This window comes from Nyctereutes procyonoides, unplaced genomic scaffold, assembly GCF_905146905.1.
Source record: "Nyctereutes procyonoides isolate TBG_1078 unplaced genomic scaffold, NYPRO_anot_genome, whole genome shotgun sequence".
In the NCBI taxonomy this organism is placed as follows: Eukaryota; Metazoa; Chordata; class Mammalia; order Carnivora; family Canidae; genus Nyctereutes; species Nyctereutes procyonoides.
The window spans coordinates 4,888,012-4,900,988 of NW_026575125.1; the positions used below are offsets into that span (position 1 = coordinate 4,888,012).

Below are 12,977 nucleotides of genomic sequence, written 5' to 3' on the forward strand. Positions count from 1 at the left end.
AATGAAGAACGTTAAGGTCACAAAATTACTTAACCTTTCTTGGCCACCACTGAGCATTTCTTCTGCCAGCTGAACTTTAACATCTATTTGTCACATTTTGAAAACATGAACACTGAGAGTGTGAATGAAATTTGCAAAATTTGTGGCTTAATATGAAGAGACAAGACACCACCCAGAATTTGATGTTCCCATTGGAAACATTTTATTATCACATAATTAGGTAAGTCTGTAGAGTTTTCATGTTTCTTGCATATTTAAAAAATTTTTTTAAGATTGATTGATTTATGAGAAAGAGCACATAAAGGGGCAGAAGCAGAGGGGGAGGATTAAAGGGAAAGGAACAAATGGGCTCCCCACTGGGTGTGGAGCCTGCCATAGGGGCTCCATCTCTGTAGTCTGAGATGATAACCTGAGCCAAAACCAAGAGTCACACACTTAACTGAGCCACCCAGGTACTCCTTGCACAGATTTTAGATAATATGCATATTTTTGCTATTGCAAATGCATCATTTCATTTCTTAGGTTCTGCTGGTATAAAAGTACTATTTTCATCTGTTCCTGTCAACTTTTTAATGAATACTTTAAATTCTCGCAAAATTTTTTAAGTGATAATCTTGTTTATCGAAGCATGGAGACATCCATTCCTCAAGTGTTGAAAATCTTGGTGTGCTAGACACAACTTACAAAGGAAAATGCTTTTGCTCTTTTTTCCTACCATAAATACAAATATTGTTTTCTACCATAAGTAATTAAAACACTTGCGGAAATGGCAGATTTCAGAGCTGGGAAAGAGAAAGTAGAAGGGAAGCCTAGAGAATCTTGTTCCAGAAAGCAAGGAAATGCTCAAAGGATGATGAGGATATGACAAAGGATGATGACACAGAAGTCAGCCAAAATAGGTTCCTGCTGACCAAACTGAGGACAATGTGGGCATCAAAACAAATCATGATAGGGGCAGCTTGGGTGGCTTGGCAGTTTAGTGCCGCCTTTGGCCCAAGGCCTGATCCTGGAGACCTGGGATCGAGTCCCACGTCAGGCTCTCTGCAGGGAGCCTGCTTCTCCCTCTGCCTGTGTCTCTGCCTCTCTCTCTCTCTCTCTCTGTCTTATGAATAAATAAAATCTTTAAAAACAAACAAAAACTAATCATGATAGTACCAGAGCATAATCCATTAAATAAAATAAGAAACCATGAGTCCACACACAAAGAAGCAGGTATTTATATGATTTTGAAAATGCTGCACCACAGATATACATTAATTATAAATGAGGATAGAATAACTTTGTACAGGAAAAGCCTGGCAAACATCACTTTCACCAAGGTTAAGTCATGTACCATCTGATAAAATGCAATGAGAAAAAGGCAGCATTGCATCTGTGATTTCCCTGCCAATCATGAGGAAACATCAGATAAACCCGAACTGAGGGAAATCATATAAAATAATTTCTGTGGGTAGAATAGTGAACCCCCCCAAAGTCATGTCCATGCAGAACCTCAGAATGTGGCCTCACTTGTAAACAAGTCTTTGCAGATAGAATTCATTAAGAATGTCAAGATGAGTTCCCCCTTGATTTATAGGTGGCCCCTGAATCCAAAGACCGGCATCCTTCTAAGAACATAAGACTCAGACATATGCACAGAGAAGAAGCACATGTGAAGACAAGCAGGTGTTGGAACCATGCTGCCATAGCTAAGAAACGCCAAAGCCTGCCAGCAGCCACCAGTAGAGTTTGGAGAGAGTCATGGAACAGAGTTTTCTTCAAGCCTCCAGAAGCAGCTAACCTGGCCAACACCTTCATTTTTAGATTCTGAGCTCCTGAAACTGTGAAAGAAGAAGGTTCTGCTGTTTTAAACCAGTGTGTGGTAGTAGTTATGGCAGTCCTAGGCAACTAGGGCTATATAGGCAATATAGAGAAGGACCCATAATCTTCTAAACTCCCACTGATATTCCCAGTGTCATGAAGTCAAAGAAAGACTGGATAAAATGGTCCAAACTGAGGAGACATGGTCCACACCAAAGAACACTAATTAAAGAGACCCCAAAGTGCCCCTCACCCTTCTGCCTTGTGAAGACACATCGAGCACATGGCTGGCTGCAAACCAGGAAGCTGGCACTCCTCAGACACCAAACCTGCCAGTGCCTTGTCTTAGACTTCCAGCCTCCAGAACAGTGAGAAGTAAATCCCTGTAGGCTATACGCCACCCAGTGTCTGGTGTTCTGTTATAGCATCCCAAAGGGGCTAGCACACCTTGATATGGTCAGTAACACTGCCATGATTCTGTTCAGCCAGTGGGAGGAGCAATCAAATAGCCAAAGGAAGCAGATCCCGTCCCTCTCTAGGAGGGAATGGCACTGCTAACTCCCTTGGATTTCAAACCACTGTCAGATACTTCTGCTTCAGGCTGCTCAGGATAGCTTCATCTCCTAGCTCTGCAGCCTTGCCAGAAGCTGAGTTTTTGGGTCACTGGGGAGTATGCTCATTTCCAAAGTGTCTCCCATGTAAGCAAGCCCAGGGAGCCATCACTCCTTTGGCAGATTTTCCCCTTTCCTGAAGTGACTTCTGGATTTGAACAGGTGTCATCCTCTGCTTCTCAACTAGCGTTTCTTCTTCCCAGCCCAGGTGAGCAATGGGTTGGGGGTTGATGGTAGAGCTCTGATCTTGGCTAGCAATTGATACCAGTATGTCCTTATGGTCTCTCCTTGCTTTGTGCACCCCCTTCAAGCTTCCTGACCCTGTCACACCTGTTAGGTAGTGTGGCCTGAATTTCTTGTTTATCCATTTTCTGCTTGATCAAGTGAACTTCATGAGGGCAGGAACCCACCTGTATGTCCTATAGAACCTTTGTATGACTCATTTCCAGGCTTTGGAAGTAGAGTATCTCATTTGACCTGCACCTTTCAGGATGGGATTGCACACATTTCTAAATCCATGAACCTTCTCAGCCTGCAGAGCTTGCCCACAGTTGGAAAACTGTACAGCAAAGCTGATGAACCCATCAGGAGAGAGCTATGTTCCTGGACTGCCTGGTACTGTGTGGCTTTCCATAAATGGATGGTACACTGCTTTGCACTTTACCTGGTCTGCCCACAAAAGTGAATTCAACTGTATATAGCTTAAAGAACATTTGTAAACACGGGAAGTAAATGAAACATTCACAGTGGGTAAATGAAAAAATTCAGTAAGTAAACACTTCATCTCTGCACAGTCCAGATATCTGTGCCATGACCTGTGTACTTCAGGTATATGTGTGCATGCGTACATATGTATGTTTAAGGAGGCTTCTGTACATTCATGCTTTTGACTACGTAACGTTACCTTATTTCCAGATTAGGTTGGAAATGCTATTATTATAAGGAGTGCAGGACTGTGTACCCAGAAATACTGTCTACACTGTGGAAAAGATTGAATCATATTTTTGCCCCTCTTTCTGTGAGTTAAGTGCATGAGAAATTATACTGAGGGACATATGTCAGGACTATGTAAATATATGTATTAGCACTGAGTAAGCAAAGGTTTGAGTTGTGTCACCAGAGGCAAAATTGAGTGCAAAGCTGAGTAATTACATGGTGAATTCAGCCCAACTGAACTGTCAATCTGCAAATAATAATAATAATAGTAATTAATAATAATTACTAGTAATTATTTGTAATTGCTACTAGTCGCTAGTAATTATTATTGTTGCTGTTTAAAAATTTGCCCACTTTTTGTGGCCTGCAGAGATTGCTTTTTCTCCTGCTTTGAATTATGTGGATAATTACTTCAACTTTCAATTTTATTTTGCCATAGTGCAGATATAGCTTAGGCAAGAAAAACCTCTAAACCGTGAACTTCCTTCATTATTGATTCCTCAACTATAAAATTAATGAACTGGATCCCGAAACTTTCTATGATTAACATTTACAAATATAAAAAGAGAAAGCTATTTATATGTATCTGTTTTAACCATCAGGAAAAAAAATTAAGAGCAGAATACCTCAAATCTGCCCATTTTAAGTGTGCATAACTGTTTAGATTCCCAATTCAATGCCCAGAGCCAGTCAGCTATTTCTTTGTCAGTTTCTGGTATGCACACAATATATCCAATATTTTGAAACCAGAATGTGACAGAGTTGTTTTTTCTTAATATACTACTTGCTCCTGTAGAGCATTATTTAACTTCAAAACCAAATCTAGTTTCTCTAATTGTCAATGGAAACAGTGGGTTACCATAGTTACAAAGCAAAAAGTGTTGATGAAAAGAAGAACAGAAAGACTAATTAAATTTTAAATGACAGATTCAAAGGCATTAAGAAACTGCCCCGATAGGAAAGTGGGGACTTACCAGGCTGACAATCACAGCAAACCTATTAGGATCGGGGTCACACAGTCTCCTGAGATTTTCTATCTACCGGTTGTACAGCGCTTCAGAATACTGATGCCAATGCTGTGTGGCACAGCCTGTGCTGAATGCCTGGTTTCCAACAGGATAGATGCATGGGGACACATTCTGACCACTCACAGAGCATGCTTTGTGTCCTGCCTCACTGGAGAACTTGATACACACCCTGGCACGTACAAATTACATACTGCAGTACACTGCTACTTTTCCCAAGAGGGAGAACCTAGTTGCTGCACTGCAGACCTATCTGTCCATGATCTCAGCGTGTTTCTCAAGGAAAGTAGTGTCCACCTACGTGGTCGAAGATGTAAGTAGTAGGTTCAGTAGCTTAGATGTCTAACATACTAAGATTTGTGTTTGCTTGAGGGAGGCATCCATACAAAATTTATTGAAATATCATACCAAAAGGACAGTCACATAAAATGATAAAAGAGGAGAAATCTAATGAACATACAGATGTGAAACAGAACTGAATATGGTCATGTCACTTATAAAAGGATGTATTAAGATTCAACTATCTATTTTCTAGAGTAGCAAGAAATACATAACCCAAGGAATATCACTACTCTATCAAGAGTCTCTGCATAACTCATAAGAAAAGAGGCAATCGTTCCTGGTTATGTGCTAAAAATTGTGTATTTGGGGCTTTTAAGAACCATAAAACTGATTTAAAGAATGGTTTCAAATGTTAAAAGAGAAATGCATAACAATTAAAGACATGCAATGAAACCGGTTTGTTTCTAACGGCCTCTTAGTAATTAAGAGTTTATGCTCGGCAAAGCCCCATAAAAACAGATTTAAGATTTGAGACAGTGTCCGTGAATTACTATAAACCCGCATACAAGTCTTCAAAGGGACAAGATTGTTACTCAAAAAAGGGAATATCTAAATCACTATAATATGACTTAAAATAATAGATGAATGCTTATTTTGGATTTAATTCTTCTTCACTAGGCTACCTACTTCTTCACGTTTAATGGTATATTATCTAGGTTCCAGGAATAGATATATCCAGTACACAGAGTAATGGCTACACATCCGGTGACATGTGGCCTTGCACGAACACAGAGAGAAACCAAGACATAGGCTGAAAGAGAAAGACAGAGAGACATGGAGAAAATTATTAATGAGAGCTTAGGGCTTACAACAGAGAAACATCAAAACAGCCTGATAATCATGTTAGTGGGGTCCAGGGCCTGGGGGTCTGCCAGTGGTGGGGGAGGTTAGGGTTGGAAAGGAAGCAGGTGGGGAAGAGATAAACCTCTCCTGAAGAATAAGGAAATCCCACCTAGTGTCACAACTGCTGGGCTTCTGGGCCACCATGTTCCATTCACTCTCTGCCTCCTCACCAGGCACAATCTGTCTACCCATAGAGGCGGACCTTTGTTCCTCCATGCTTGGTATGACGAGTATGCCATGCAAACACCCATGTTTCACATCACAAACATGCAGTCACATTCTTTGTAAGAAGAAAGCATATGTGGCAGCAGCCCTCTGTTTTCAATATTCCATGGTTTACCCAAATTGCTTACCCATCTAAATTTTTCAAAGGACATGATCGCTCTCTGAAAAAGACTCCTCACAACCTGTATGCATCCTTCTTAATGACGCTGCCTAATAAAATGCTTCTCATTTCCTTGCATAGTAAAAATAATCACAAATATTACAATAATAATCACAAATACTATAAAAATATTACAAAAATGATAGGTTTTTTAGAAAAGATTTAATTTGAAACCTTCATCAAAAGCTATGTGGACAAAAATGAAAAAAGAGGTATGAAATCTATTTTGCATTATGAACTTGTAAGCATTCTATTCAAACCAATTTTCTTTCAGTAAAAACTTAATGGCATCATCAAAGCCATCTTGATACAGTGATTCCATTTTCCTCTTGCTTGGTGGGAAAAGGGCTTGGTTAAGCCTCACCAAGTTTGCCACGGACAACTAGAACAGAAGAACAGATCGAAGCCATAGGACATTACAGTACAAGTAAATGTAACCTATGATTTCTTATCATCGACACAAAGAGTGATTTAAAAAATCAGTTTGAGAAAATCGAGCTTAAAATGTTTAACTTCACTCATAGACTAGAGGAAGGTTTCTCAGTTTTGGTACTATTGACATTTGGTGCCAGATACTCATTTGTTGTGGGGGTGGTCTTGTACACCACAGGACATTGACAGCATTCCTAGCCTCTACCCACTGGATGCCAGTAGCATGGATGCCAGTAGCACCTCTCAGATGTGACAACCACACGTCTCCTTTGTGTAACATCACCTCCTCTTGACAACCATTAGACTGGATATAAGGGAGTCAATATTTTATATAAGTTATTCAGTTGAGTCCCTAAGTTTATCTACAATATTTTGCCATACTTAATTATCACCATTTTTAAAAACAAATAATTGATGTGATTTAACTGCAAATGAAATCCTGCCAAAGTTTACTGTCCTGAAGAAGTGAAGAAACAGAGAACTTTTCCCAGACAATAAAGAGCGAAAGACTTGTATGTTCACAGGGTTTAGGTACCCTCAGGCCCATGTGTATGATACATGTTGTAAACTATTAAAAAAAAAACAAATGAATGAGAAGATGCAATTTCTACCTAAAATTATCAATGAGCTTCCAAAGTTTTGGAAACGTGTGGAAAATTTTAGGCAACTATCTTCAAATACAACTGAACATACAACTCACCATTATGTCCTGATTGGTGATATTAATGTAGAGATCCAGCTGCCCTTTATCCTGTGGGGAGATGTCCAGTCGTCCACTGAAGGGTGAGATGGTCACCGTCCGGCCTACAGGCAGGATGGGAAGGCTGTTTGTGAGGCCCCCATCTACCCACTTCTGTGGAAAGAAATACCCCTTGTCAGCACATGTCAATGACACACCTCCCATGTGAAGATGAGCACATATTTTTGAAGAGGACTTTCCTTTTTTTTTTTTTTTAAGATTTTGTATTAATTTATGAGAGACACACAGAGATAGGCAGAGGGAGAAGCAGGCTCCTCGCAGGGAGCCTAATGTGGGACTCGATCCCAGGATCCCGAGATCACGCCACCCAGGAGTCCCAAGAGGACTCTTTCCTTCTAATATAATCCATGCGTTAGAAATGCTCTCAATTACTATTGATGATGACCAACCAGATCAGTGATTTTTATACAAGTCTTTGTACACATATCATTTACCATATAATGAGAACCTCACAGAATCGGGAAGTCTCTCCAACTGTTTAAAAGCTTTAACTAGATTATTATACATAAAATGTACCTAAATTTTTATGACGACAGTGCATACACAGGACATGTAATAAGGTTGGGGTTCATTACTAAAACGGAGAGCCACATTTACCATTGATACTGAATAACCATCTACCATAAGAGGACATTCCATTTTTTTTTTACAAGAACTAAAAATTGTCATTTTCTGTAGCAAAGTTAAAAGTAAACTGAACAACCAGAAATCCTATTTCCAAAGTGGCATCTGAGTTTAAGACAGAAGGTTTTAAAGCCATTTTAAAGAATGGAAGTACTATATAAAAACAAACAAAACTCCACTGAACTCAGAAGAGGTTCTGTGTTTTCAGACCCATACTCAAAGGAGACAGATGGACAAAGCAGGTAAGAGAAGTTTGCAGTCGCTTCTGCACAATTGTGTGCTAAAAAAGGACAACTAAATAAACATGAAGATAATGTTCCTTATGCTATCCATTTCGAAGCAAAAGAGTCTCAAGCCATCTTTGAACCGACATATTGAGATAATCAGCTCTAACAATAAACACACAGACACACGCAAAACTGAGGTACAGATTCTCTAAGTAGTATCTGAGATATCTTCCCGTTGACAGGGAAAAAACAAAGTCTGATAATGGTTGAGCACCCCTCACAAAAGAATCTTTAGTGCTGTACGCTAAGTTTCCCCTGAACGTTGGGAATGCCATATAGAAGAACCAAAGCAGTACTATTCAGCAGAGGCAGAGGGCAGAGGGAGAAACAGGAAATGCCCTGAACTAGGTTGAAACAGACATTCATTTTGTTCTAAGGTGTCTTTTTTTTTTAATGTCTTTTTAACTCATTTTTATTGCTAAAACTGGTGACTGAATGTTTAGTATTGCAGTGTTTACAATGGCTTTGGTCAGCCACTAACTCCCTGCAAAGGGAGTAAGAGTAAATACATGAAAAGTGAAAGTGTGTGAAAAGTTGAGAGGATTGCATTCGGGTTTGGACAAAATAGAAGTAGAGTAGATTATAATGAAACTGGTCTGAATAGTTTACATATTGTCATTCTTTTTAAAGGAATGAGTATAATCATGTAATTACATTATATGTATTATATAGACACAGAGTCACATGTATTTGTGTGTGTTTAACACACCCATGTTCATATATGTTTGTGTGTATGTGTGTGTGTATATATATGTGTGTATATATATGTATACTTATAAAAACAGAGCTTAAAATAAGGGAGACAGGGAGAAGGCCCCAAAATATCTTGTTCCATGCCTTTTTGTCCCAGACCTTCTTTTTGTTTTGTTTTGTTTTTCTGATTGCTTTGGACATGGATACAGACTTCTGGAATGTGTTAATACCCGGAGAAGAAAAAAAACAAAACCTTCCGAAATTATTGTTCATATTCTCAGTAGGTTGGATCACCAATGATGTAAAAATATGTGTAGTTTTCATCAAGGGAAATTAAAAATATGTACCGTGTGTCGTATGAGCTCATCTGACTTTGTCGAGTTAAGGGAAAGGAGGGCAATCTGGCTCATCACACTGCAGTGTTCTAATTTACCACAGGGTTAATGACTGCTGTTTCCGGGAACCGAAAATTCCTTCTCCAAATTTTCTTCATTCTTGTTAGCACATTCTGATTGGATAAATGACTAAGGAAAACATACAGCTTATCAGATGACTTGATTAAATTTGCACCGTTACTGGCTCCTCTATAACTGTAACCCTACCCCTCAGATACTCTACGTGCAATGCATCTGTCTCCTGATTTATGCTCTGGGGAGCTGTACCATTCCCAAAAACCACACATGCATTCAGGCATGCTGATTCTAGCAAAATCTCTAGAAACAACAGTAACAGCAGTAAACATTCCTCAACCCCAAATTAAAAGTGGAAATATTTTATATGTCACATGCTCTGGTTTAAATGTCTGCATTTAAACTACTGCTGTCTATGAATTCGCTGGCTGTTTGCTACAGATTCCTGCAAGTCATCCCTTCTTTCCCACCCCGTGGACAGCATTCTTCTGTAAGCTGGTAACTACCACCATGGGCATGTATGATTCTGAATCTTCTGCAGGGAGAAAACTAAACTGTGCTGGTTCTTCCCATGATGGTTTTGTATCACTTCTAAAGGCAACTGTCACACCCAAACAGGTCAGGTTATGCAAATGTCAGGACTTGTAAATTTTGCCTTACACACTGATATACTCTGGGAACATATGAAGAATTTGCCCCAGGGTCTATGAATTCAAGCAATTCCTCTATTAAGGAGAAATCTAAGTAAGAAAGTGGGATACCTAGGTGGCTCAGTCAGTTAAGTGTTTGCCTTCGGCTCAGGTCATGATCCCAGGGTCCTGGGATTGAGCCCTATGTCGGGCTCCCTGCTTAGTGGGGAGCCTGCGTCTTCCTCTCCCTCTGCAGTTCCCCATGCTTGTGCTCTCTCTCGCTCTCTAATGAAAAAGTTAAAAATCTTAAAAAAAAAAAAAAAAAGAAAGAAAAGAAAAGAAAACCTAAGGAAGTAATCTCTACTGTAAGGGCCTATTAATTCTTTCTGCAAGTACCTCAGAGCATCCAATGTGAAGCTGGATACATGCTAGATACTGAGATGTGTATATTTATGAGAAAAACTTGATGCAGGGCTGATCTGTCTTTGGGTGTTTTGTTCAAAAAGCAAGTGAATACAAAATACTTTGCTGGAAGAATGAATGAGATGTTGATGTCTATAATTATTGTAAGTACCAGGACACAGTGCCTAATGGTTTAAAAACGACCTGTCCCGTATTACTCAATCTTTCCGAGAATGCTGTCAGATAGGAAGGTCATGCTAGTATACTCAGTTTTCTCATTTTACAGAAAAGAAAACCGAGGCTTGCAGTTACTCATTCTAGCTTACAGGTTGGTAAACCGCGGCCCACCACCTGCTTTTGTAAATGAAGTTTTACTGGCATATAGCTGTGCCCTTTTGTTTACATATTGCTGTGCTGCATTTCCAGTATGACAGCAAACTTGAGTAGATGTGTCAAGAGAGACTGTATGTCCTACAATGCCAGAAGTATTTACTACTGGATGCTTTATTTTATTTATTATTATTTTTTTTCTACTGGATACTTTAAAGAAAATACCCCCAAACCCTGCTGCAGAGTATGCAGTCTTCTTACTTGCACTTTTCCTTTTCACACAGTGTAAAACAGCCATGTACCTAGGGTACATGTAATTGCTTTCTGCACAGTTGGGGAGGTGGGGCCAGGAGCAGTAAATATGGCCTGAAGAACTGCTTTGTATTTGCAAACATGTCTTGTATGATACAGAGGAAAAAATACTTATGTCCAACAGAACCTTCTTGGTTCTTGATTCTGAAAATAGAGGGGAGGGATGGTGAGAGGGACAGAAAAACAAGGAGATACCCACTCTCCACAACAGAAGTCAGAATTTACCATTGGAAGTTAAGAAAGACAGGAGGTGGGGAGAGATAGAGGAGCTTTTGTTAATTAAAGGGAGACAGCTAAAATAAAGTTTAAGAAGAGGGTGAAAAACCCTGCAACATTTTACTTCTATTAAAGATTATTGGTACATTGTCTTAATTTTTGAATTTCTGATTTTTCATTAAAAAGGGATGACTAGATACTAACTTTGAGAAAATGCTGGCATCTTATATCAAAAATATTCCCTGGAAAACTGTTTTTTTCAAACAGACAATGCAAAACAATTTAGATTGTTGCTGAAAAATAAGATCTTCTCTTTCAGGATAAATGTGAATTGATAAACAGATTTCTATCCAGCCAAATCTAGCTGGTCACCAGGCCAGGTCACTGCTCTGATGGGACTGAGCCACATATCCATGTGAAATGCCTAAATCATGAAGAAATAGAAGTCTAAGATCTGTAGTGATAATTTTATACAAATGCTTAGTAACAGAGTATTCCACAATTCTCTTTCCCACAAATATGTCAATAATGAAAGAAATAATAATCTATAATCCATGCAAAATTCTCAGTAGACTAGAGCAGGTCAATGTTAAATATTCTTTATATAACAGTCAAAATATTACCTGAATTCTAATTCAGACAAAAAAAAAAAAAGACACACACAAAACACAAAACCCCACAGCTTTTCTTGGGATCTGTATATATCAGTTCTAGAGATGATCTTATTCTGTTATTCTGACATTTTAGTCACTTGCCAATGATAATGCTATCTCTTAAAAAAACAAAAACTTGTTAGTTAAAACTTCCTCTTGAAAATATCATTTTTGTTCCAAATTGATGGCAAGAACTTGTGCAAACGTGCCCTGATAGTACGCATGTTCAGAGGCCATATATACTGATAGAAAATTCATTAGTAAAATTACAGGTCTGACCTTTAATATGCTTGCATCCTTTCATTCATGTATTCAGCTGTTAATAACTATCTCCCATAAACAGGATACTAAAGATGATCTTATAAGATAAAGCCAATAAAAGCTACAAGAACTCTAAAAAAAATTAGGTTAAATGAAATAGATGTCATACCACTTCCAACAATTGGCAGACAGGTTAGGTAGGAAATATACTGTCTGTGTCTTCAGTTAATCTGCGTTACGAAAGTTTGATATTTTTACATGATTGATAATTGATTTTAAAAATATCAGGTCCACAAATACATGTTAATAAAATCCAGTATGTTCAATACAGGTTCTACCAGATGTAGAAACAAGGAGGTCAGGGATCCCTGGGTGGCGCAGCGGTTTGGCGCCTGCCTTTGGTCCAGGGCGCGATCCTGGAGACCCGGGATCGAATCCCACATCGGGCTCCCGGTGCATGGAGCCTGCTTCTCCCTCTGCCTATGTCTCTGCCTCTCTCTCTCTCTCTGTGTGTGTGTGACTATCATAAATAAAAAATTAATAATAATAAAATAATAAAATAAATTTAAAAAAATAAAAAAAATAAAAGAAACAAGGAGGTCTGTGCATTGCACGGTAGTGACAGGAGCAAGGTGTACTCGTGGCCCTCCTTGGCACTGCCACACGGGCACTGCTCTGCCTCCCACGGATCTACGGCCCAAATACAAGTAAACCTGATTTCCCATTGCCCCCACTGCTAGTGCCACCTCTATCACTTTAGAGAAACCACCACAGCAAACCAACCAAGTCAAGACCCAAGTTCCATGAAAAGATTAGAACTTAAAACAGAAGAGGTGTTTTCAGATTGATGGAAATTTTTCTGTGATTTCAATCCTCGGAGAAGCTCACACCCACAGCAAAACACTGTGTTTAAAGCAGAGTTAGCATTTCCCTGAAAATGGAATGATTCTGGAAAATAACTTGGCCTAGAAATCCTATAAAACTGTGGGAGGCTCTCAGGCTGATGGAGAGTCCGTGATAAGCACA

At 39.1% G+C, this 12,977-nt stretch overlaps 1 protein-coding gene across 5 annotated transcripts in view; it reads right to left on the reverse strand.

The window, feature by feature from the left end:
• The window catches only part of PNPLA4 (patatin like phospholipase domain containing 4), a 107,323-nt gene that overhangs the window by 72,427 nt on the left and 21,919 nt on the right, over positions 1 to 12,977 (reverse strand). For 3 of the 5 annotated variants that reach the window (XM_055337427.1, XM_055337424.1, XM_055337423.1), the window contains exon 6: positions 7,075 to 7,227. In XM_055337427.1, coding sequence (XP_055193402.1) covers positions 7,075 to 7,227 — 153 coding nt within the window. Of the gene's footprint in view, positions 1 to 6,126; positions 6,325 to 7,074; positions 7,228 to 12,977 lie in introns of those variants that run through there. The other 2 variants (XM_055337426.1, XM_055337425.1) reach the window with 1 other exon arrangement.